This window comes from Pterocles gutturalis, unplaced genomic scaffold (assembly GCF_000699245.1).
Source record: "Pterocles gutturalis isolate BGI_N339 unplaced genomic scaffold, ASM69924v1 scaffold3276, whole genome shotgun sequence".
NCBI classification, from domain to species: domain Eukaryota; kingdom Metazoa; phylum Chordata; class Aves; order Pterocliformes; family Pteroclidae; genus Pterocles; species Pterocles gutturalis.
In genome coordinates, this window is record NW_010105276.1 from 110,211 (window position 1) to 137,735 (window position 27,525).

The 27,525-nt window shown below is 38.8% G+C and overlaps 1 protein-coding gene across 1 annotated transcript in view; it reads left to right on the forward strand.

Moving 5' to 3' along the window:
• GMDS (GDP-mannose 4,6-dehydratase) overlaps positions 1 to 27,480 on the forward strand; it is a 122,940-nt gene extending 95,460 nt beyond the window's left edge. Inside the window, exons 7-8 of the mRNA XM_010087317.1 lie at positions 26,790 to 26,917; positions 27,445 to 27,480. Of these exons, the coding sequence (XP_010085619.1) occupies positions 26,790 to 26,917; positions 27,445 to 27,480 (164 nt within the window). The remainder of the gene's footprint in view (positions 1 to 26,789; positions 26,918 to 27,444) is intronic.
• Positions 27,481 to 27,525: the final 45 nt, after the last annotated feature.

Consider the following 27,525-nt stretch of genomic DNA (forward strand, 5'->3'; position numbering starts at 1 on the left):
AGGAGAAAAAGTAAAGTGCTTGTTGCTATTTTGATCCCTCTGACATTTTTTCCAGCTTTGACACTGCTGCAATGGAGCTTCCAATCCAAAGTCTCTTTTCATCACCTTTAATGCCCCTGTGGAGAACCCAAGTCTGTGCTTTGAAGTCTCAGGCGGTACTTTTGGTTGTGTGTATGTGCTGGGTGCAGTTTTAAGCCCCTTATGCCACGGATGGGAATCTTGTCTTAGAAATGGTTTCAGCTGGCTCTGTTTGCCTTAGTGGGAGTACATGCCATAAAAGCACCTGTAACCACAGCCCAGTGCCATTTGCTTAGTGTTTTTATGGGAGAAGGTCTGAACATTTATACAGAGAAGAAAATAGAAGAAAAGGAGTGTTGAAGTTGTTTCTTAATAGCCATTTATCACTTTCCTAATGTTTTTGAAGATTGCAAAGGTGCTTTGGGAGGAAAAGAAAATTTAACTGGGATTTCTAATTCCTATGCAGAAGTGGTAATACACATGGAGGTTTTAAAATGTCTTATGGTTTGGCTTTTTTTTTTTTTTTTTTAATTCTACTGATTTCAGAGATTGGGAATACCTAAAAAAAAAACCCATATTTTATTCCAATATTACATACCGTTATTCCAGTTGGTTTGGTGTTACACTGAATTGATCGAATACAACATCCCATTGATGGTGGTACTAAGTGCATTTTGTTCACACAAACCACAGTGCCTGGGAATCTGTGGAGAGCAGGAGGCTGTGGCAGTGCCACTTGCTGAGGTGCAGAGTTGATCTGTCCCAGCAGACAGTGCATATTTTTTCCCCATATCTGAAGTGTTAATCATAAGTTTGAAAATTTCTGTAAGCTTCCAACAGTGAATGTATTTATAGGGAGAGACTGTGAAGAGACAAATCCTGGTATTTCTTGTAGGCAGGGATCCATGAGGTAAGTTGCCCTGGGAGGCAATGGTAAGGATGAACAGAATGCATTTTTGGTAGCTGGCAGTCTGTGTTAGGGACCATGATCAAATACAGAAATATTGGTATTTGAAGTACCAGTACTCATGGTGTAGAATGATGAATTGCGGTTGGCTGCCAAGTGACTGGGGCTGAACTGAACAGACAATTGTAAAGAGTTTGCTTTGCGATCTCTAATGTTCAGATACTATACTGCTGGGGCAGCGATACAGGAGTCTAGTGAAAATGAGAACTCTCTGATCTCAAGAGCTGCTTACCTGAAAAAGGTATTTAGGAATATACACCTCTTTTTTCAGAATACCAGTTCTTCTCCTTAGCCTTCCCAGTTCTAACTTGGAAAGGAGAACCAGTAGGTAATCTCAGGTAGACTGTATAATAATAGGGAAGTCTACACAAGAGTTCATGAGGGTAAAGACTGCTTAAGTCTAATATGAGAGGTTTCCTATTTCTCAAAATTACCAAGGCTTAAGTGAAGTGCTGGCTTTGAGAAGCTTGTTTGATCTTCTACTTTTAACTTGCTCTATAAGAGAAAGACCATGACAGGAGTAGTTCTTAAGATGTGACACCATACTGCAAATCCGAACACTTAAGTTTGCTGTGTGGGCTTGCTTTTAAGTCTGATATTTCATGTTCTGACAGCCACAGTGGCTTTACAAAAAACACCAGTGATAAATTCCAGGTTAGTTGAACCCGCTGTCTAGGATTACATCTTAATTTGGGAATAGTACAGCATTATTAAATTGCACAAATACTTGGGTCCATACTCAAGAGATACATGTGTATGTAACAACAGAGAATATTATCTAAAATCTCATATGGAGTAAAATGAGTATGTTAGACTAATCTTAATAATATATACATCTACTTTGAGCCTTTCTGTAGTACTTTCCTTTCTATTTTTTTCTTTATATGTACTGCCTTTAATTTCTTAGTCACTTTTATAGTTTTGTAAGATGAAATAGTCAATTTTTGACCAGCACATGCTTTTCAGCTCACATAAATCAACACAGCTGCACTGAAGAGAATAGGGTCATGTTGATTTATGCCAGCTGAGGGTCTGGCATAGTGCTTCCCGTAATGGTCCAGTAATGTCAGATAAGCATAATTTGTTTGCTTTGGGAAAAAGACCTATATTAGCAGAGCAGGATACCTTGCTAAAGCTGGTTTCTTCAGTTACTTTCATCAATTTTATCCAGGTATAGCTCAAGTGTTTCCTGATTTATGGCAATGCCAAAGGAGAATGGGATCTTCCGTTTCTGAAGTGTATTTATTGTCTAAATATGACACTAGCTGAAAAGCAAAATGCTCTCTACAGTGGTAGTAAAGCTACAAGGTGGCCTCTGTTTACAAAAATGAACAAACAAAAGGAAACCTTAGAAAGTTTCCCAGTATGCTGCATCCTTTTTTTTCCTCCCAAGGCAACATTATGGGATATCAAATGGGGGAGGTGGTGGCCACGAAGTTGCTGGTGGTGGTTGAACATGGATCCCAGTATTACCAGTGTGGAAATGTGTGCCTTATAGCAATATTGGAAAGGTATTTCTGTTCAGTGGCATGACGGTTTTGACAGTGGAGAGTGAGGCAATTAGCACATCTAGTTTTCAGGAATGCTGGGGCTCAATCCAAGACTTTTTTACACCGTTGGAATATTTCTGTTCTTTTGTTGGGCTCTGGATCTCACTAATACCTTATTTTCTGAGCGAGAAAGCAAACTACTTGTTGACAGTGGCATTTGTTTCTTCCCAGGCAAGCCGTTACTTTTTTCTCCTCTGTTCTGTGTAAGAAGTTTTCTCAGGTTTACAAGATGTGCCTTTGGATGTCTGAGATAACTTTCTGATTTGGTTAACCACTTTATTGCTTGCCTCATCTGATCTTTATCTGCCAAGATGTACAAACATGTACAGCATGTTTCCTGACACAATGCAACAGAAGTTATCTTTGTTTTTTGTTTGGGTTTTTTTTCCCCTAAGTAATAAATACTTCGCTTCCACACATGACATCATTGTGTAGATCATTCAGTAAGGAATTTTTGTTTGTCTGATACCAACGCTGGTAAAGTAGTTGTCATCAGACCATTGCTGTATAGCCGGAGGGAAAGGATACAACTGCTCATTTCTGTGATCTCTTTCAGCCGGGGAGGAAATGGCTAGGTGTTAGATTGCAGGCTGAATGTTGTCAAAGTACATGTAGTAAGATTAAAATGAAAAGAAATCATAATTTAAAGAGAATGGGGAGTGTTCTTTGCTTTTATTTTGCATCTGGATCACAGGTTTGCCAGGTGGAAGGGGGTAAGAAGTTCCCCTACTCACTGTAAATATGGTTGGATATCTTTTGAATTTATGGGTTTTGGTGTTACTTTTTTTTAAACAAGCTTTCTGTCTTCCTTTTGCCTCTATTTCATAGAGAAGGCAGAAGCAGATGGTGACATCTGCTACTGACTTTCACAAGAAATCCCTGCAATCCCTACTGTAACAGCTGCTCTTCTGCATCTCCTGTAAAGAGATGTAGCCAACATCTGCCAGATTCCCCTTTCTCATTTCTTTGGTTGAGGAGGCTAATTGCACAAAAAGTGTGTAAGCAGACTACCAAAAGGAGCTTGGTCAACCTAGTTCCATTGGAAATACTAAGGGCTTTTGCTGGTGCTCTTTTTGTAAGTTTAGGCCTGTGAAAGTCATAAGTGTGTAAAATTTTCATTGCAAAGCTACATCTCTTTCACTTAATACAAAATTTCCCAATCCATGTGTACATCTGAATAGCAGACGTCAGCAGTGTTGCTTGTGTCTTGCTGACTCCTTACTGGATGAGAAGAATGCAGGCTGGCTAGTATCATCAGGGATTGTCTGCCTAGCATATTGAAAACTTGGTGGCAAGGTACCATGGACAATGTAAAAGGAGTTACTCAGACAGTTGTGTGCTATGGAGCAGCCAAGATGGTTTCATGCTTTTTAGTTTGCGTGTTTCAACAGAGAAAGCATGCAGTGTCCTGAAGACATGCATTCTTACTGGCTTTTTCTCCCCGCTGTGAGACTGATCCTGCTAAGTGATCCATGCAGGTGTTTTCTTATCTTCACATGCAGTCAAATGTCAATGAGGATAAATGTGGGCATTAGGGTCTACTTGTACAGATGGATTTGGAGTAATATTGACTGTAATAATAGAGAATTGCCAGGTAACACATCTCTGCTATTTTACCTAAGTACATGTGTTTTCCCCTTGAAAAAGATCTGATGTTCCAAAATAAGTGAATTCAGTTTATTCTGCTGATGTTGAATCTGATACTGACTAATTAGTACTGGTGAGAGCACATCACAATATCTGGAGATTTTTGTCTAGTTTTTATGTTGCTAATAAGTCATCTTAATCCTAAGCTTCTAGTGTCACTTTCCTAGTACTAGCCAATATTGATACATGAAGGAGGTGCAGTCACACCAAAATATGAGTGGGCTTCCCCCTGTGACTTTGTGTTTTAATAGCAGTACCAGACTTCTGAAATAATAACTGAATGTTGAGAACATTTCTACGTGCACTTTTGGGCATCCAGATAGTGCAGCTCAGAACCATGGAACTTGTCACAGATGGGAGTGAAACAATCATGTACACGAACTGAATCAGGATATAGAGAGACACTTTTTTCCTCACATGAGTCACTGATGAAGGAAGATGCTGTGTTGAAGAGTCTAATTACAGAAATCTTTTTGAATCACTCTACACGATGATAGCTTGTGAGAATCCTTACCGTCTTTTTTTTTTTTTCTTTTCAGTCTTGGAGTAGCCCTAATTCTATACATCTCTATCTGATGCACTTTTCTGGGGTCTATCACCAGTTTTTCTAAGTAGTTATGGATATAGCTCATACAAAAACTAAGTAATTTCTTGCCTGTGGGTTTAGATTTTTGGAACAGCTGCATTCGCAACCCAGATCTCTCCTTGAGCAAATTATTATCTTACCAGATGCATCTTTTTGGCATTAAATCATGTGCTCCCTTGTAGCTTATACTGTGTTGAGAAAAAAGTAGATTACAGTTTCTTGCTAGTTTCCATGACTGATTTCAACTTCTTTTTTTAATTAAAAAAAAAAAAAAAAAAAAAAGCAGAGCATACAGACAATTTACAAGATGTCAAAACTACTAAATTTGGAAAACCTTACCATGTAATTCTGAACATTTCTCAAGTTATATTAGCAGATATCAATTTTCGTTTCTTAAACTAAGAATTTGCAGACTTTTTTTCTCTAATGAAATATCAGCCCAAAACTTTGAAATAAAATGTTATGGAAGATATGGAAGTCAGCACTGGCAAATGGAGTGGTCAGAGCATGTGTCTCACCTGTAGTGTTTTTGGCTTTGTTAATATCCAAACTTGTAGCAAGGATTTTAGCAATAATGTGGTTTAGGTGCCTATTTCTCTATTTTTCTCCCTTTATTATGTTTATTTATCCCTGGACAAAACACAATGGAAAATGTGACCATTCTGCTTTTTTGCATATGTGTAAATGAGAACAGGAAGTGAAATATGGGGCAGAATTGTGAGGTTCATACCTTGCATTTTGCAAACTAGCTTAAAGTGGATGTGGAGTTTGCAGAAAGTCAGAGGAACAGAAACTGCCATAGTGGTTTCAGCCAGAAGTCCATTTAACCCAAGTATCTTACTGCCCTTGCTGGAACGCTGGAACACTATGAGAGAGTATAGGAGATGGTATAGATGCAGCGTGGTCATCTCAGACCCTCAGTAGCTGATGGGTAAGAGCCCACGCATGAAAGATGCACCTCAGTTCACTGCTCCCCCGGACCAGGGCTCTGTTGGAATTTAGTCCAAGCTGCTGCACATGAGATCCTTTCGGAAGGAAACCGCTTTAGCTGGGGAGTAACACCTCCTTTGGATGAACGGTTAAGTCAGAGCTCAAGGTGTACCAGAGTCTACGACAAGAGAACGTACTGCAGGATACAGTTTCCCCAGATGTGGAGACTCAGACACAGTCAACCACTTCTGTATTTCTTGGTTCTATCACCTGAGCTATTTTTTCGTTATGTTGTGATTCACTAAGATTTCCTTCTGCATTTTCCCTTCAAATTTGAATAAAGTCATTGTCTTTCTGAAATAGTGAGAGGCAAGAAAGGAAAAAAAAAAAATCACATAAAGAACAAGAGTCACATCACTATTGCAAGAAGTATATTGCATAAATGAATCTTACATTGTTGATATTCTGCAAGTAATGAATGTTTAGTATTTTATTCATTGTCAATGTACTAATTATTTCCTGAACTTCTGAAGACTTTTGTCTTACTGTGATTGTTCACATAAATTCTCTTACATATATACATTTCTTGTACGATATACTAGTGTAATTCTGTTTTGTCTGCTTCCTAGCATGTAACCCAACATCAGTGATGCCCCTGTTCCCCTGGGAGTATGATGTAACGACCATTAGAAATCTGCTTATGGCTCATCTTCAGAGTGCTGGGTATCACTGCAGAGCTGTTACTAAGTACCTGAGACTGTAGGCCTTATTCTGCAACCTTCACATTCTGGGCATCATCTACCAGGTGCAGAAATTTGAAAGCAAGTTCATACACACAGCTTGTACGTATCCAGTGACTGCCACACTTACCAGGGCCCATCTTACTACCTGAAACATTTTCCTAGCAGTGTGCATCCCGTTTTCCTTAAAATAGCACTCCCAAAGGTTTGACAATTCCCTCTCATTAGAACTCTACTTACTTTGTCTTGCATAATTTGAAAAATTGTTTTAAAAGTAGATCTATTGAAAGTACATGTTGTTCTGAGAAAGCTATTTGAAATTAACCCACTCAGTCATTTAAGAAATGGGAAACTGAACAGGAGAGACTCCAGTTCACAATAGAACAGTTCCACCACTAGTGGTTCAAAAAACACCCCAGAAGGAAATGTCAAGTGATTATTCCTCAAGAAGGTCTTCAGGTTTTATTGAAAACAAATAAATGACAAATGCAGTGTAATGAGATGTCACCTCTGATAACATTCATCATACAGTGGGATTTTATAGCAGTGTCATAGGAAGGTAAGCCACTTTATCTGGGGTTAGAAAGAAGGTTAGTGCTTTTGGTCTGAGTTTGGTTTGAACTTAGGAAATTTTTTTTTTCTGCCTTAATTGCACTAAGTCTTTACTGAAAGTTCCCAGAAAGGTGTGTTTAAAAATACAAAGCAAAACCACACAAACATTGCGTGTATAGGTAATTTGATGTCAGACCATTACATGCATTATGTACTTTTGTGGGGTGCATGAAAGCTTTATGTTTATAAACATAATCTGTGTCACTTTGAAATAGATTAAAATCTCAACAGCAAGACAGACTTCTGATTTGTGGCAATCTTGTTAATCTAACTGCAAGTATTTTTTGAGCGGATTTTAACCTCTGCTACAAGGACTTTTAGCAGTATGTACTGTCAGTTATATGTGCTTCCCACACTGTTGATGTGTGCACACCTTGCCAACCATGCTAAAATATTTCCTTTTCAAGGATTTGTGTTTTATACACGCTTAAAATTTAATTATATGTTCTACTTAATTGTTAGGCACCAATTGGCAAAGGAAAGCTATGGACAAAAGCATGAGTATTCTCAAACAGTTGACAAGTATTTATTGTCATTAAACCTGATGCCACATGCTATTTAGATGTTGCAGTATCAGTTGCATGTTTTGATCCGTATTGTATCTCACCCATATAGAATAATAGCTGTTAAAACAAAGGGTTGTGGGTCGCCCTTAGGAGGTTTCCCATGGAACCCCTCAGGGTTGCTTTTTGGTATGGGAAAACAAATTAAAACCAAGCCAACAGAGAGAATACAGTATCATGTTTTCTCTACTTTCTTTTAATTTTTGCCCTAGGACATGTGAGTTTGAGAACCACTGCTACAGAAATGCTCTAGGAATACTGATGGATTTTTTTTTTTTTTTTTTTTGGTGGCAAGAGCTTGATTTCATGACATTAAATGTGAATAGATTTACAAGTAGTAAAAAGAATTGTCCAGCAAAGCAACTCAGACCTCTGGTTTACATCCTTTTTCTTTCTCATTTATATCAAAGCCCTTACATTAAGAGAGATTTAAGGTGTTTATTCATTGCATCAATAGGTGGATTGAGAATATTTGCCAGAAACTTTAAAATAAAATCCTATAGTAATCCCAGGTCTAGGCAGTGTGAATCTGGAAAATTCAGAACTCATTTTGGATTTAAAACAAATCCAGATGACATGAGAAAATGTCAGTAACACACAGAAACATTTCATTTTGCATTTCTTTTTAAAAATGTTTGAAACAGTTGCTTTTAAGTTATAAATCTTCTTTTGTGCTTTCTTGCTGACACCTTTCTCTTCTCAGCCCCACCTCATGTCCATATTCTGAGTCACTGGTAGGCATGTGTGCATCTATTAGGGACACTTGAGTTGCCTGGTATGGTGTGTGCTCTCACTTACACTGAGCTTCTATTTGCTGCAGACTGTGGAAAAACTGACAAGATCTTTTGTTACTACTATTGCACTTCTTCAAGACAAATGGAGACATTGTTCACCTTCAAAGATCAGGAACAGTCCTTAAACTTCCCAAATTTTATATAATTCTTTAAAATTGAGTTAATTGAAAATTATCCCTGTTCTTAAGTGCTTTGCTGGTTAGGGATGGTGCCAGTGATATGCTTAATTTTAAGCATTTATGCTGAAGTGCCACTGAGTCTTGAGCAAAGCCTATCCTGTGAACATACCAGGCCTTTGAGTTTGCAAATAGTCCTTTTCCCCCTGCTGTTCGCTTGCATAAATAGTGCATGCATTTCTCACTGAAAATCAGGCCAGTAATTGCTAATTTTAACTTGTATTTTTCAGCAGAAATGTGACTTCCTTTTCTCAAATCCTTGAGTTGATTTTTTTATATCCTCTAGGTATGTTGTAGAGATAGTAGGAGACGGCAGAAGTGTTCCGTCCCTTCTTTAATAGGGGAATGGGATAGACTGATGCTAGTAGTGTGGTTTGTTGTCATGCTCTATTGGGGTAGTCACTCGGGTATCATGGACAAACCTCTACCCTCTGTAAGGTCTCAAACTGGGCAGGGTATGCGCCTTTTCTGAGTAGCAGAATGGTGTGGCACTGTGTGTCCTGGGCCATAACCTGTCCAGGTGCTCTGCAACTTCCAGGTAGTGATTTGAATCATCTTACTTCTGGTGAAAATTACATATGCTTGTCATGCATCTGGACTAGAAGGTGGCTCCATGGGTCTCCTTTATGTTTGGTGTGTCCTCATAGAAATGCTGGTGGTCCTTCATTTAGTGCTGTGTCTCTGCCTTCAGCTCAACGTGGTCCAGCATCACAGTCCTTGCTGAGTTCTAGGTCATGGTTTCTATTTGCAGTGGTCCTCAGGTTTCAGTTACTCTGTTTTCTAACACAGTTTTAATGCTCTCATAGTCTCAAGTCCTTTTCTTTAAATCATATGCAATGGACGCCAGCTAGCTTGTGTTTTGTTTGCATCTTCAGGTGAGGATGCTGCTGTGAATGAGTCTGTTAACTAGTAAACTCAGCATGTAGTACAGATAATACACATTTTTCTTTAAACCTGTTTGAGTTTTGCACAAAAAGAAAAGTGTAGCACATACACAATTCTTTTGTTTTTAGCATATTTAATGGTCCCCACAGACCATGCAATATTTAAGAAAAACAGAGCAAGATCGGTATAGCAGTAACTCAGCCTGGGAACCTGAAAGTTTGATTTCGTGTAACAACTGTAGACAGATGCTACCTTTGCTCCCTAGTTCTGAAACCGGTGGTGTTACTAAAGAACACTGGCAACAGTTTTTGTCATGCTGGTGAATCCAGGACCTGTTGCCAAAATAGTGTCAGAAAACTAACTGATAAGTAACAGGTCATTATTAGATTCTTACTTGTGTCTCATAATTATGCTTTTCTTAAGAAAAGAGTCATGAATTGCACTTAAAGGAAAAATAAGCTCTTTGTTTTGAAATCGTGGGATGAAGTAATTCTGGATTTGAGTTCATTGGTGTGCTGCAGTTATTGCACAACTTTGGTCTACTTGCAAGTAAGTTAAGTGTCTCCTGTCACTTTGGTTCTGCAGGTTCCTTGTGGGTTTGGTGGTATGGTGATATCATCTGGTTTACCGTCACATTTATAGACAGTGATAACCAGGCATCAACACCCTTGAAGAAACCCACAGATTCATCAGGGAATGTTCATTCATTTTTTCCAAAATTATGCATATGTGCAAGTATGTGGATGACGCTTGAAAATGGCTGCCTGTACATGAAAGTCTGATAAAAGAATAAGTATGTTCAGTAAAAGTTACTGTAAAAGCAGAATAAATCAAAATTGTCCAAATTGATAATGTACATGAGGGTTCATTCAAACTTTCAAATGTTTCATTCAAATGTTGTTTCTACTGGTTAAAATCAGGTAGTTTAATATCTAATACAAAAAGGCTTGGTATTGAATAAAAATTTTCTGAAAGATTTAACACTTTTTAAAATATGCTTTTCCTGTTAGAGTACTTAGAGTACTAAGAGGGGAGAAATTAGAACATTGATCCTCAATAAATTAAGGGAAATGCCTCTTATTTTTCTCTAGACGATCTGTAAGGAAATGTTTATGCAGCCAGTGGTGCAGTAAGTTCTTTGTGAATGTTTCTGCCTTTTATTACATGGAGCATTGTAGCCATGATCCTACAAATACTTACATAGTCATCTTGATGCTTATGTGCTCTGACGCTAACTCTGGTTCTGTTGGTCAATAATAGCTCAGTTGCCTTGGTCAGATTTTCAGACCTGCTGTTTAGTGACAAGAGTTTTCAGATTTTTCAGAGCACTGGGAGGCTTATGTGTTGAAAAGGTGAGCACTTTACAGAAGGCTTTCAAGACAGAAGCATAATGTTAAGTTTTAAGAGGACTTGATAATTCCCTACTTCTAAACACAGAACTAATCAACTATGTAATGATGCAGGCAGCAGCTGCCTGGAAATGTTTGCTTAGCGTCATTTCCCTTTTACTCTATAATAATGTTTGTGGCAAAAACTGCTAAGCTTAATATAATTTATTTAAAATGAAATAAAAATTTTGTTTCCTGTAGTACAAGAACATGGGCATGAAGAACCAGTAAATGGTTTGGTTCAGATCTGATTTTTCTTTGACTCAGGTCAGTTCAGTTTGGTCAGATCAATGATTATTTATCTTCCTTGTTATTTCTGAATCAGATCAAGCTGAAAAATACAAGATTTTGAAATGTAAAGTTCTGGGAAATGTTAAGGGAACTCCTTCTGTGAAATTCTCTGTTAAGCAATTTTTCTGATACAATAATCAGGTATTTTCTTCTTGATTCAGTTCAGGATTAGGTTCAACAAAGACTTTGGTTCAGGTAACAGTTATGGTTCAGTTCTCATTTTAGATTTTAAAAAAAAACACAGTTAAAACAATTTTCAGTTCAGTTTGACTCAGGGGGATGGGGAGGGGGAAACCAAGCAGCTTTTTCATAATTTGGTGCTGCTTAGTTACATTGTGCACTTCACTCTGCTTGGGTAAGCTGCTTTACTTGCTTGTAGCATACCCCTGGCTGACGTATGCGCTGTACAGTCTAACATGTAGTGCCAAGGAATATGTGGGTTCAAGGAGGAATATTTTACTGGGATTAAAATAAATTGTGGGAATAATCCGTATTGATTTGGTATTAGGCAGAAGTAGTTTGGAGAGAGGTTGTGTTTGTGTCTAGATCCACATGACATTGTGCATTTGAGAAGATCAAGGAAACATGGGTATTAAAAAAAAAAAAAAAAAAAGAGAAGAGGGATGATATAAAATCTGCATCCTGAACCTGCATTTTTATAACCTTACAGTATAAAATGGCTAAAGAGAGTACTTTGTTATGAATAAAATACTGTTTACTGAATTCCATTGAAACTCTTGAGAATAACTCAAGAATTTAACTTCGTTTTAGTAAGCTGATATGCCTATAGTGCTGGCTACTTTTAAATCCCTCAGCAAATATTTTTGTCATGTTTAAGTTTATTATTTCTGTATAATTACTCAGAATTTGATTTTTTTCTTCCTTTTCAGCAACTTGTTTTGAGTTTTCTTTTTAGTTGGCAAGTGAGATGTTAGGGGACATGAGTGGTTTCTTGAGCAACATCTTTTGGGCTATGCAGAAACATGAGTAAGAAGCATTTTTTTCTGGTATGCTACATTTTAACTACTTTAAAAGAAACCGGTAGGTTGAGGATTTAAAGATTTAATGTAATTTTATCCTTATGTGCTTCCAAAGTATGGATGATATTGATTGGTGTTAATTGATGTGTCACAGTTTAGCTTTATTAGGCATCTGCAGAGTTGTGACACTCAGCAGCTCAACAGTTGATATTGGAGAGTTTATACAGTTCCCTTTTCCACAACAGTGCCATGACCACTGCTAGCACTGTGTGTAGACATAGGAAGAGCAAAAAAACAGAGTGGGCAGAACCATGCCACAGGGACTGCAAAAGGACACGATGGACCCTTTTGTTTGAAACCTCTTTTTGAAACCCCACCCAAAGACATCAGTCCTGCGTGTGAATTCACATGTCCTTCGGGTTCAGTTCTGCCCATTCCTGACTCTGTAGGCTTTGACATGTCTGTCTCTGAGGAGAAAAGTTCTTGCTTCTTCAGGAGACTCTGAGAAAACTTCACAAGAAGATCAGTTATGCTCAACTCATTGTTCCTTTAGGTTTCTTCCATAGGAGACCAGGTTAAATCTATTGTTATTAGCATATCATGTGACATCAGTCAACTCTGCAGCTGCTTAAATTTGAATTGAAATAGCTATGGAAAAGATGAGAACTCTCTCTCAGATGAAATAGCATGTATGTTCAAAAAAATCATAAATAAGCTGATTTTTTTCTTAGTAGATCTATCTTGTATCATAACAATTGCCAAAGTGTTTACTCACAGGCGCAAAATACTTAGAGAGTCTCCTTAATCTCCAATTATTGTTGCCCTCTCATCTTGACCTCTCTTGAAGTGTTTTATAAACAATTTAAGGAATAAATGATGTATTAGAAACAGTTATTATAGAGCAGGCAAAGTTATTTGCTTTCCTTGAGTGAAGGGATATAATTTATAAAGGACTGATTACACTCATCTGTTTTCTGGGTAGCCTGTAAGTTTACTTTACCACGGCAAGGCAGAATAACAGAGAAATTGTGTCATGGGAGCCAAGTAAGATACTGTAGCAGTAGGAAATCCAATTGCCTTGTTTTACAGCCATTTGTCTTGTCCGTCGTTTTTGTCAAATGATCATTTGAATCAAAAGCATTTAAAGAGATTTTCTTCCTCTGCAGTAATGAGAACAACAGAGACTTTTGTGCTGCAGGACATTCCTAGTAGGTCTTTCCTCCTCTAACATGGCTACCTGCCAGTCCTTGTTATTATTAAAAGTTGCTTCATTTAGTACATTTTATGAAGTGGCTCTGCCCGGCTTTGTGGCCGTCACTGAGATTATGAGTCAAGAAGAGCGGGAGCAGGGAACTCTGATTCAGTGGAGCTTAGCAGCAGAGAAGCAGTTTAAACTGAGAATGTCAATGGGCAGTAGAAAACTTCAAACCTACTCTTTTCAGGCTATGTATTCATATCATAATAAAATAATGTGGAAAGCATGTTTGATCCCTTTGCCTTACTTATTTTAGTATGTTGCTCCTGCCTTGCCTTTTGTTCAAAAAGCTCAACCCTAGCAAATCTCACATGTGAGCCATGAGGGTTACCTGGGTGCAGAACCTACTAATGAGAGGTTGGGGTCGAAGTTATTTGACTCCAGCTCTCGGAGAGAAGGGCCATTTCTAGGAAGGAACAGCTTAAGTATTTCAGAAGCTCCCTCTGTAAGTCTGCAGGCCCTTCCCACCTCTGCTGTGCACTTCTGTCAAGCAGGGATGAAATGAGATGCAAGCGGGAGTCCTGGAATCATCAAAACAACAGAGCTTGTTGGCTCCAACACAGCTGGAGCTGGGGAAAAGATGCCTGTTCCTCCTCTCTTATGTGGCTTTTTCTGTCTCTTTTCCGATCTCCCTGTGAGGCAGACAGAGTGGAGGCAGTAGAGCAGCAGGGAAGAAGAAAGGGTGACAGCGGCTGTCTATTTCACGTCAGAGGACTATTTGGTAGTGTCCCTTTGCAATTAGAAGAACGTTTGTCAACACTGACATCTGCCAACCACAGTTCTGCAGCCCCTGGAGAAGCTTATCTCACTGAAGTGCCTTTGTTTTCCCAAGCAGATACGAGAGAAGGCACTGTCATTTCCAAGATCACTATTTGAGTGAAGAAATAGGGCAGGATGTTGTTGTAGACTCGTATGCAATCACATCATCATTGCTAGTACTTCTGGCAGAAGCAGGGAGGATGAGGGTGATATGTTAATAACAGGCGGTTGGTGTCAGCATGATATGATTCTCTGTATCCTACAGTACTTTTCTTGCAGGTACTTATCCTTAGAAAATATCCGTTAGAAGCTCTAAGACACTTCTGAAATACTCCTTAGCTTTTACAGTCATCATTTTGAAATAGGAAATTCTGTGGGTACATGGAAAGGGTTGGGGCCCTTATTCAGAGGAGTGTGGTCAGAGGAAATCAGAGTTTGAGAGCTGATTCTTTGCCTGCTGCATTTGGAACCTGTGGGGGTGCTGTGGGGAACAAATGTAGATTTGGCTCTGGCTCAAGGGAGGTCCCTTGTCATGAGATGACATATGAAGGTTATGCATATAAGTGCCAAACCCTCACACTCCCATACTGTGCAGCATTTCACAGCCGTGAGATAAACAGACTGTAGCTGTTTTAAAATAACAGCTATGTTTTTAGTCAGTTTATCTCCGTTTGCTGGGCTATTAGGTCCCTTTTGTTTATTGCTGCCTTGGGTCACCTTCCAAGCCTGTGTGTCCTGTAAATCAGGTATGATGCTTTCTACCAGATATCACTTGTACCCGAAGCACTGGGCACTGTAAACTTTATTTTAAAACTCTCATGAATAATTGCCAAAAGGTGGTAGCTACAGTATCCCCCACAAATGCACATTATGAATGGTCCTCTTTTTAAGCCTAGAATTCCTTTAAACACGCCTGTTGGGTTTTGAGTACCTGCAGTTAAATGGTGTTGCTTTTGGCAGGGCTTGGTGAGCAAATGAGGCATAATCTCTCTGATCTCAGTAGTCTGGTCAGCCAGCCATGACATTCTCAGTGTCTTTTCTTTCTACACCCTGTCTGAACAGAGCCATAGCCCAGGCAGCTCTCAGTGGGGTTGCCAAAGATTAGCATGTGCAGTGGAGCAGCAGATGGCAGGACAGTGGAAAATATGCAGTCCCAATCCCTGGGTTCACATGGGGTTCAGGGTTAAATTTCAGTGATTTCTCTTCCTGCTCCTCAAGCCCCTCGATAAACAGCCCTTTGAGAGATGAGCTCTTCAGTGTGCATTGGGAAACTATTTAAAATTCTGTTTTGTCCCATTTTGAAGCTGGGTTCTAGACTGCAGCAGAAATTTTAAGAATTCTGTGGCCATCACAATTACAGTCTTCCTCACCATCCAAAGATGGTAGCATGGGTGTAAGAAATGAGGTAAATATGAACACATCCTGAAAACTATGAAAGGAGGGAAAAAGGAACATTTCAAACCTGATTAGTTCAAAGATTGTGTAATGACTGAACAAGGGGTGCCTCCCCAAACTTAAACTTGAGCCTATGTGTTCTGATAAAGTCCTTGTTTGCACTTTTGGTTTTTCCCCCCATAGGTTCTCTCTTGCTTATTCCTTGCACAGGATGGAGAGTTCTCACCTGAATGATGAGATTTTCAGTCTCTGGGGGACAGAGAGCAAGAAAGGAGTTCTTTGAGAGCAGATTTATTCTGTGCCCTTTTCATGACCACTCTTCAAGCTTTGCACTGAGAGTGACTTCATCCCTTTTTGACTCTTCCAGGGTACTTCTCTCTCGTTGCTCTACAAATATCAAGATACTTAACTTTCTCAAATTCCTGTAGAACATGTACATTTTATCCCCATTTTTTGGGTGAGAAATTAAGGCATGAAAAAAAAAAAAAAAAAGGTTTGCATTGATTGGTTCATGTTCAGAATAAAACTCCCATTTATTTGCATCTGATGGCTTCATAGCCAAGCACACAGAGGAATATGTGGCAGTGACTAAATGAGAACCTTGATTTAAGTGACTTTCTAAGCACCTTTTCAGAATTTGCAGAAGAAAACAGGCTTTTATTATTTTTTTTCCATAGCAGCATTAATCAGACTGAACTGTGAATCCATAATTTCTTTTTCTGCTGTTCTTTATCTTTGCTTAGCTGCAGACTCTATAGGATGCCTGCCTACTTCGTTTCTCCCAAGACAGTAGTCTTGCACAAGGGGCAATCCTATTAGGAAAAAAATTACAATATGTAATTAATCTAGAGGTGTTTCATGAAACTGTATCATTGTGCATTCAAAACCAACACTGACACACATAATCCTAGCTTTTAGTCATGGAGTTTCTTCTTGAACATGTACAGAGTATGTGTATGTGCATGTGTGTTTTTCTGAGAGCACGAACAGCTACCTGTGGGGATATTAAAATTATGTGAAAGGTCCCACTAAAAACACAAAGCCAGGAAATGCAGAATTGGGCTAACTTTCTGTCCTGGTTTCACCCCATTGTGCTCAAGTACTGTAGACATCTCAGAACAGCAGGTGATCTGACTACTTCTTCTGTTCCTAGAGGAAGTGTAAACTAACTTAAATGGGAAATGTCACAAAAACAGGATAACAATGAATTTCAGGAGACCACAAAGGAAGAAGTGTTCTTAAAAATACTGATATTAAACAGTAGTGAGCATGATAAGTTCAACGGTGGTAAATGGACATTTTATTTAGATGCTCTGGTTTTTGCCATTTAATCACTTTCCTTTCTTATGAAAAATTGTTGTGGCATGTTTGTGGTGGAATGTTTAAGTTTGGATTCTTCTTTGTAGATTTAAGTAATCTGACTTCACTGAAACTGCACCAATTTGTTTGGCCAGAAAACTGAGTCCTCTGGGTTCATAGCTGCATATTTATTTTTATATAATTTATTAATTGCAGTAGAGAAACGCTATTTCCGCATGGAAAGAATGCAGGAGTGGGATTCAGTTTCAGTGGTGACGTTAGAAAAAATGGAATATTCATTGAAATGTATGCGCATTTCAAAAAGCTGCTATAATTTTACTGTTTTCCTGTGTTCAAGTGATTTTCTCAGTAAATAGCAGTGTCTGTTTCTTTGTCTTAGTGCCTTTTTCATTTTAAAGTGAAAGTTAGCAACATGTCCAGGGTTTGTCCCAGAGCGGGTGGTTCACTCTCAGCCACGGCTTTTGTGCAACCTCCTGACATATCTTTTCTGCCTGTGGGAGAGCTGTTGCTCTGCCTGGTGGCATTTCCAGTTCAGGGTTTGGGTGTGGAAGGCATAGCACCCTTGCTTAACTTCAGGGTCCCCCGAGAGCGATCACAGCCTGCTCTGAAATAAGGACATAACTTTTTATGGGAAGTTTAAGCAACCAGCAGTAACTAGGTGAAATAATGTTTTTATTGGCTCTCTGAATACAGGAGGTCAACACAGCTAGGCCAAATGTGTCCAAGTCTCTCAGAAGCAGAAGGGACATGCTGTCTTTGTTGGCTTGCAGTCTTCCTGGTGTATTGTCATCTTGTCTCTGCCTTTCCCTCCTATCCTCTTCTTAAGCTGTTAGGGTTGGGGGTTTACGTTAGGGTTGGGTTCCTTCCCCTCCCCCCTGATAATTACTTTGAAGCTTGTTTCAATGGGGGTTGTTGTTAAAATACAACCTTTAAGGGGTGTTGCTTTGGTTTTATCCAAGATAATGACTTCCAGTGTTGTCCTGTTCTGTTCTCAGCAGCCCCGCTTGTCTCTGTGCAGAAACAGAGCTCAGGAAATTGGGACAGCTGGGGCAGGCAGAGTGTGCCAAAAGTACCATGAGCCCATCTCATACCCCTGGGCACACACCAGCTTGACTGCACGCTGCAGCACACACTACGAAGATTTTTTTTTTTTTTGACTCTTCTGTCAGGGCCATACGTTGGCTTGATTAGTCTGTTATGAGGCTGAAGGGGTATCTGTAGCTGGAGCGATTCATCCTCATACTGGTAGTTGCAGACTGTTGTGGCTGCTGATTTGTACATTGAATTGATGGGATCATCACTGGTGTTGGAGATGTACTTCTCGACACATCCTAGCTGAGAATCCAATTATTCGTAATACAGAAGATGGAAGGAAATGTAGCACCTTGTGTTTTGTGTGTCCTGTTAAAATACTAAAAAAGATTGTGCCTCTGTTATTTGCAGAAAATGAGATTTCTTTTTCTCCTTCCCTCTGGCTCTCACTAGTCCCCACTTTGTTACTTCTCAATGAGTTCTTTGCCCACGGCTCTTTCCAGCTCTCTGGAAATACAGTTCAGTATGTTTTAGGACCCCTCTCTTGGTGGTTCCAAGACTGCTGTAGCAAAGGGCAATTTGTGAAAATAGAAACACACTTACCAGATGATAAGTCGAGGGCCTAAAAGGTGCCTTGAGGACTAGCAATGACACAAAGCTATCCAGAAGAGAGTCCTAAGAGAAAAACAGTTGAGCAACAAAGCTCAAAAGGGAGCTATGTGGATTTAGGAACATCTAGTTATGCTGTGTAAGTGTCAAACACGTCTAGGACTGCTTATTAGTTTGTGTGGGAGGCAAAGTTTCAACTAAGTTATTTGGCTGTAGTTAGACCATTTTTCTCTCTCCAAGAAAATACATCAGCACTGACTCAGCAAAGTTGTCTGCCACTGTGATTGGTTTTAAAGCTATCTCCTATTGCACTCTTTTGCCTTCAGTAGAAGTAAATGAAAGTTTTTTTTCCCCTTGACTTGAAGTGAAATGACACTTTTTATGCTCAGAAATTTGCACATTAAAAGTTAGCACTAATACGGGTACACAGAAAGACACGGAAGACCTGTGCAAAACTTTGATTATACTGTGACCAACCACAAGCTGATGTCCCAGCCACCTGGAGAGACTGAGACCAACCAGACTTAGTCCCTCAGAGGTCAGAAGGTCCAAGAAACTGTATTAGTCAGTCATGTGTCACCAGGTAAGATTAAAAGCCTTGCCTGCTTCATCTCAAGGGAGTGCTAGGGTAAAGGCTGAATGTCTCAGCTTGAACCATCAAACAGCACCTTTTTTGATGTGCTACTGGTTGCTGAGAGGATGGAGGAGGGGAAAGACAGGGAGAAAAGGAAGGGGTGTTAAATTTAAGGGCACAGATGTCTGAACTTTGGTAGCTATTTAACAAGATAAGTTGAAATCTGTTTTTTGTGCAAGCTGCCTTAGACTGCATGATGTATCCATTTTGTACAAGTGCTGGATTTTCCTTTTGGTTGGGTACATTTCTAGCTGTTGTAGCACCAGTTCAGGAAAGCATGTACTTAACTCCAGTTGTTTACACACGCTTAAACAATATATGATGTGTTGATGGGCAAACACACTCATGCTTACCCATAGCTCATACATGCAAGGGCTTGCCTAATTCTGTGACAGGTTAAATGAGAGGTTTAATTCAATAACATCAGTCGTACATTTAAAAAAAAAAATGGCTTAAATGAGTGTTAACAAATCAGAGTGGCTAAAGACATTTACCTTTGTTTTAAAATGTAGTGTATGTGAACTGCAATTAAGAAATCAAAGTGAATAGTTTGGAGCAAAAGGTTAAGTTTTCTGTAAGCGAAACGCTGCTCTGTTTATGTAAGTGCCATTAACAGCATAAACTTGGGAACAGGAATAATACTTTTACATATTGTTTTCAGTACTAATGTTTGGTTTTTCCTTTATAAGAATCTTTGATGCCTCACCTTTTCCTGTTCAGTGTACAGTTCCTGAGGGGGAAATATTTTAATTTAAGAAAAATTATATGGAGGAAATATACTAAAATAGCACCTTTTGCCCAGCAGTTATTGCTGGTATGTCACCCTCTCCTTTTAACAAGCCCATATGATAGATCTGAGACATGTAATTAATCCCGAATAAGGGCATTTTGAATGTGAAATCTAATAGCTTTGTGTTACATGTTACACATGCAGATTGTCTGATAGTTAAATGTCATGTTTTTGCCGTCGCTTTGGAGAGCTGTTGCTATGTAGTCATAGAAATCATCTTGTCATTGTTCTTTGGGAGGTGGAAACCTTTATCTGTTTTGTATGCACGACAGTTGTGAAGAGTTTAAAGCCCTGGTGACAGATCCCTGGTGGAGGGTTGGCTCTGCTGACTCGTGGGGCAGCATGGCTCCCTGTACTGTGGCAGGCATCACCTCTGATTCTCATCCCCTGGTGGTGGTTGGTAGATCTTTCACTCTACCTCCATGTGCTTCTTTTACGGGGCTTACTAATTGTCCCTCCAGGTCATGAAAATTATTAAAAAATCGTTAATTTTTATTCCCTCCATGTCCAGTTCATATGACCTCCTGTTGCCCTCAGCTGTCCAAATGTTCTCAGTGTGCAAGTGGATGTCGAGGGCAGAGGTGCTCTTGGGTTGAAGAGCATCAGCCCCCTCCAGTGTGCTGCCCTCCTGCTGCTGGTGCTTCCTACCTCTGCACACCTTTACCTTTCTGCCTCAATCTCCTCATTTTTAAAATACAGGTAGTAGTATGTTTTCCATTACCCAAGGAATTCCATCAAAAAGTGTGGTGCAAATGGAAAATGGGGCCAAGCAGACTTAGCACATTTTACTTCTAGCACTGGAAAGTTCAAAATGTGTATAATTAAATTGATATGCTGATTAATGTCTTTATTAACAATATTTAAAGGAATTGGTACCACTTCATTTTATTGAAATCACACATTTTAAAGTCATGCCAAATGAGGATCACTTAAGGAGGGACAATTTTGTCCTTGTGTTGTTGGACCATTGCTTTCAATCTGTCATCTGTAGATTTTATTGTTACGTGATTGTTTCCCAGGGAGTTGATGAAGAATAACCTTGAGAAAGAAGCCTGTTATCAGTAGCTTTATCTTTCCTGTTCAGAGATCTCACATGTCCATTGGAAAATAGTTGGGAGTATGTAAACTGAAAATGTTTTTTAAAAATTGCAAATGTATTAAAAATCTGAGAAACCCACTATCATAAGGTACTATTACCATTTTAAAGTACAGAGAAAGATTGGAAATATTATGATGAAGCAAAGTATTTCTGGCTGTTCTATACAGGATTAAAATGTGAGAATTAAAGCACTATATCTCATGTTTCAGGAAATAAAATTATTTATTGCTCAGGTCAGGAAGATGTTTCCCATGCAGTGCATGACTTTACAATGAGTTGCTTATGAATCATATCACCCTTATTTCATATATTTCATTTTGCAAAAATCTGATTGTGGACTTTTTGGCAAGTTCATCCAAACATAGCTGTACTTGCTATGTAAAATTTGCGGGATATTATGAAGGGCTTGGAAGAAAAAAAATAACTTTTAACAGTGATTTTTTCCTTTGTTTCCAAACAGTGATGTTTCTACTTTGTATAATTGCTGTTGTGAGAAGAAAAATTTGTTACTTTAAATGGGGAGTGGATTCACAGTGAAAATGCATGAGTGTTTAACATACACTAAGTAGCTGCTTTTCTAGTTTTACCAAAATGCGGTACTGTATCAGTTGTTTTCATCAAGATACAGTTGAAAATTCCATTTAAACCCAATATGTGGAAGGGTAATTTAAAGATCTGTAACTTGATTTTTTTAATCTGGTTTACACTGACATAACTCCATTGACTTCAGAATAATTGTTACTGATTTTCATCAGTATAAGCTAAAGGTGATTCTGAACTCCTTTTCTTAGAAAAACTGTGTTGCTTTGTTTTTTTAATTTCAGCTTGTTACAAAAATGGAAAAGCTTCTCCATAGAATGGAAATTATGAGCAATGTGGATTTTCAGGCAATCAAAACATTTTAATGATCTCATTAAATGTATCATTTACAACATATGTATGTTAAAAGAAATATGTTCCTTTGGGTTAGTAGAAGCACTGGGTACACAATGTGTTTGAACATGTTAGGTTTCCACTAGAATCTGTGCCAGAAGTGTAGAAACTTGGTGAAAAAAAACCAACCACCCCTTTTCCTGTGGCAGCATCTTTAGAGACAGAAACCTTTTAATTATATTTTATGCAAAATGAAGAAAAAGCTGTTACAGAAACTTGACAGACTGTTCTGGGACTGCATCTCAGCTGATAGATAAGTATTGCTATTAAATGCTATCAGATTGACTGTTATTCTATATTACTAGGATTAATAATGGATTTTCTTATGCATGAAACAACTAGTGTTATACAGGGATAGCAATCTTCCTAGGACCGCAGTTTTGTCATCTGTTGAGTTTTGTATGTAGCCTTAAGAGCTTGAAAAGAAATAGTTACTGTAACAGTGGCTCTTAAAGCTGCTTCATCCATTTGTCTGCCCCTTATAAACCACAGATTCTAGTGGAAAACACCTACTTCAAACAGACAGTGTCCTGATGATACATAAAGGGTGAAACCCCACTGCTGAAAAAAAGGAATGGGGTACTGATGCAGAGAACCAGATTATTTTTTTTTCCTTGGGGCATCCAGCTTTGGAACTCTAGGTGCATTGAGTGTGCTTCCTAAAGCAATAGCTTTAAGTACGTGTGAATAAAAGATGTGTCCAGCTTTCACAACTGTATCTTTGCCAGATGTGGGCACTGTCCTTGGAGGGCTGAGCTGCGCGAGCTGTTTTCCACCCTGAGCCAGGCGGCGCAGCAGGCAACAGGCCTGGGCTGGAGAGCTGCAGCTATTGCATTATATCTCTGCTATTTCTTTTTATTGTGGTATTGTTCTGTAGTGGTTTGCTGACAAGTTATATGTTTTATAGATCAGGTCTGCTTGATGAGGAATCCTTGCTTAAAATGGTATCTAGGATAAATCGGGTTTGTGAATCAGACCCTATGGTTCCTATTGGAATGCTAATGATCTCAGAGGGAGGACTTGGGGTTTGAAAACAAATTGAAGCTAATGCCCAGGGTTCCTGTAAGAGCTGTTAATATAATGAAAACTCATGTTTAAGGCCTCTTTTAAAATGTAAAAACTTGTCAGGCATTGCTTAACCAAGACTGTTTATAACTGCTGAAATGTGTGGACACACCAAAGCATCCTTTGACTCATCTGGCCAGATCTCTGCTGTTGCAGTACAGCAACTCCAATGCTACCAGTAGCGATGCAAGCCAGGGCATATTGTGGCCAGTCATGGTTTGGATGCATTTGCTGCATAGATAGCTATGCAAGGCAGTTAGCTCAATATGCTTGGCCCTCCTGAGGGAGCAAGAATGACTCTTCTCTTGGTTACTGTAAGATAGTGAGCTCCCAGAACTGTGCCACCCTCACACATTTTGGAAAAGTGTTCAAATAAGTCAAAATACATCACACGTTTAGTAGAGTTTTGAACCTTCCATGTTCGTTTGCACTGGGTGTGAGCAGTGAGGTGTGTTTTACAAAACCTCTCTAAACCGAGGACGCAGGACAAAGCCAGGAGACAAATGTTGGGACTCTGACATCTCCCTTCCCCACCAATCTAAGCTAATTTCTGTTGCTACCACCACCATGTTTCCACATGAATTCGCAATGTTAGTAGCAAAATAAAGCAGCCCTTATTCAGCTGTGACAGCTTGGTGGCATTTTAGCTACTGCATCATCTTGATCCGATGAAAATCAACATAAAGGGTGAAGTGGTTAATACACCAGCAGCTCTGTTGTTCCCTTGCTGGCATTAACTGGCCGTTCTGTGGAGGAAAATGCTTGTTGTAGGTTCGACATTAGCAAGTTCTCAATACCTCCCAAGGAAGAAGGAAGCTAACCATTTCTGTGTCTCAAAAGGTACTCTGTGTTCAGTTGCAGAAAGATATCTGCAACACTCCTCATAGACCTTTTAAATAGAATCGTTCCTGAGGAAAGAGACATTACGTCTGCCAAGTTTCAGGCCAAAGCAAGATTTTATAGCCCGATTGCAAACCCCTTGGACGGGGCTTTATAATGGGAATGCTAACATAGCCTTAACTACTTTGTATGTCTCCAGTGGGCATCTGCTTAAATTCTAGTTATAACGTGCCTTTAATGGCATGGGATCAAATATATAGTGTAATGGGATGTTTTAAGATACTATGTTTGAAGAGAATTGGTATTTATACATTATCTGTAAGCCATATAATTTAAATGCTTCTGAAATGTGCCATTCAGTCCTTGGTTGAATGACAAAAAATTCTAATCACATTCCTCAGAATGAACAGTAGCATAGTTTTCTTCCGCAGCTTTAGTGCTGAAGCACTTCCAAGGAGAGGGTTGGTATTACTTTGTTGAACCCTTACTGGAATATTTCTGGATAATAAAGGTTTTCATTTTTCGCTGTGGTGCTCTTTAGTTCTTCATTTCTGCCTTTTGAGGTATTCTGATTTTGCTTGGAGAAGAACATTGAGGATTGTTTTACTGCAGTTATCAGTGACTTTGCAAGACAGTAGTGACCAGTATTTGCTGTGTTGTGCTAGGCGAATCTGCTTTTTCTTGTGCAGTATCTTTTGTATATTTCAAGTTAAGTTGTTAGTATAAAAGTTCTCTCTCTCTCTGACACACACAACCTAATATGCACTTTTTTTAAAGCTGAGGAAGTGGTGGCTCCAAAATGGAAGCTGACGTTCATTAGTCATGTAAACTGACAGTAAAACTTGCCTTAATGTAGATGATGACTAGAACTCTCACTGCCTTTACTGCAAATGGGAATGTAGTGTTGAAAGTGGCCAGTTTTGCTTATTACTCAGTTGCAGTCTGGAACATAAAGCCATATTCTTTATCCTAGAACAAAAGCTTGTCCTTCATCTGTTATTTACTGAGTAATAACGCTAACTGAAATTATATCAGTGCAGAGGGTTAGGAAGTTTCAGAGCTAATCCTAATAATTTTGTGTAATAGTTTGAATCTATTTTTAATTCATTAGTAATAATCTGTGCAAAGATCTCAAAGCACTTTGACAACATAAAAAATGGAAATGATATTTGGAGAAGTGCCACTCAGACTAAGCCAAAGAGACCCTGTCACTGGTTTCTGTTAAGCCAGAGGTCCGCTCCCACTACAAGCCCGTCCAGCCAGCAGCAAGGGAACCGCAGTACTTTGCTTGCAGAAATTGCAATAGGAGAGTCACAGCATCAGCCCTGTGGTTTGCATTGATTATCTTTGGGATAACCGTATTTCTCCTGTTGAGTACGCAGGGTGCAGCCTGGAAGAAGGGCTTGGGCTTCCATCCTGCAGTTGATTTATTTGTCCAATTTTTGAGAAACATTGCTATAGAAAAGATTCCTCAGTATATTTTACTTCTGAAATTTTGCAAATCACCCTATTTTGCAAGCTTCCTTTATGTATGAACATTTTTTCAGGGAATATGAAAATTATATTATTTTCATCCTTTGAAAAACAAGCACACACTGATTATATATTCTAAATGGCTAATAACCGGCATTCCAGTTAGTTCAGCAGTTGACAGAAAATTAGAATTCTATCTTAATCCTCTGTTAAGGTCTGAATTGTTTAATTGCTTAATTCCACATGGTTCTTGTAGGTGCGCGGTTTTTTTTGTTTGTTGTTTTTTTTTTAAAACTGTTGGCAGAGTCAGATGGCACAGAAAGATACTGTAGTGCTCTTGACTTTACAGGAAAAATTAGTAGTCTGAAAAAGACACTTCACATTATTTAAAAACTTTGCAGCAGCATATCCTTTGTTTGACAGGAAACAGAAAATATTGACATGTGTATCTCAAGGACGGAGTTCTATAATGGAAAAACTACATATATGCATTGCATGTACAAGCTGTTTTGAAATTTACAAGTGCACTCATTTTCACTGACTTTCCTGCTTTCCATTTGTATGAGGTATCATCTGTCACCACTCAATCTTTTTTATTTTAGCTATTAAAAAGGCATGAAATTTTAATTTTTGTGGCCCATTAGTGTGCAAATGCCATTGGGCTTCTCTAGCCTGAACTTATGGTCTAAATCCAAATCCTTCTGCTTTTGAGGAGACCACAGTTTAGAAACACAGACGTCATAATCTAAAAATCAAAATATGAAAATAGCTAGTAACAAATATTATTTAAAGCAACTCTGCAGGGAGCAGAAATGGGTACACAAATTTTCTAAAGCAGTACAGTGAACAAAATATGGAAATATGGTAATGTACAGCCTTCAACTGATAAAGTTGAAATCACAATTTCATGATCTTACTGAACCTGAGGGACAAAGAATCCCAAATAACTAGAAAAGCAGAACACACTTAAACATTACAGTCCTTTGGAGAATATGTGGTCTTTGGATAGTCTCAATTCTTTTCTTTAAAATTAATAAACTAATTTATTTAGATATATGCATTCCTTAAAAAAAATTTAAAAATAAAAAGGAAATGGCAACAAAAAACTTGAGGGTGGTCTAAGATGTCTGTCTTCTTTATGTAACCTTTTGCATTTTGTGTTTAAGAACTGACATTCCAAATGATTTTCTTTGGCTTTATGCCTAGACTGAACACTGAAGCAGCAAATTAGGAATGCTTAAGAAGCCCCACAAAGAAAGATATTTGCTGTGAAAGTGCAGCTAATGTGACACTTGCACTGGAAGCTTCTCAGCCTACTCAAAGGATAAAAGATGGCATAGGTCTAGATGGTGTGAAGGGAGTGAATGAAGATTGAAAGTACCATGTGCTGAGGTGTTTCTTGTGGCCTGTTAGGTGCCACTGTGACTATGCTGATGCTACCTTTGATTTCTGTTCCAGGGGCTAACTTTGTTACTCGAAAAATTAGCCGATCAGTAGCAAAGATTCACCTCGGACAGTTGGATTGTTTCAGCCTGGGCAATCTGGATGCTAAGAGAGACTGGGGCCATGCCAAGGACTACGTTGAGGTAAGCTGTGGGCCGTGTGCCTTTTTCAGAATTGTCTTCATGGTTGGGATAATGCTCATTGCTGTAACTTCAGGTCATGGTCCATGGATGGATATCTCAAGATGCTTTTGCTTACCGAGGCCTCTTAACTTTGTCTTGCTCTTGGTTTCAGACTAGGGAATTTAGTAACATGGCAGTCTACCCCAGGCATGACCTGAACAGAAAAATAAATCTTTGGGTTAACATTCCTTGACTGAATTCCTTGGGAGAGGGGGCTGACTATAAAATGGATCTATTTTAGAGTATTTCTCCTATTGTTTTGACAAATTTTATGACCAATATTAAGACTGAAGCATGATGCAATATGACCTGAAGTCAAAGATCCTGCTGGAGGTTGTGGCCTTTATTATAATGAGGCAAGAATGATGTATGTATTAATGATCAAAGGTCAAGCTGGTTACATTAGAAAGAAGCACCACAACAGTTTCAATGGCAGGTATTGCAACATGTGTGCCTTCATCTAGTGTTTGAAGTGTTTTCATAGTCAGGCTTTGTTTCTAATTTTATTCCATGCATCTACTTAAGCAGACAAACAAACAATACCCCCGTATTGTATTGCAAGGAGACCT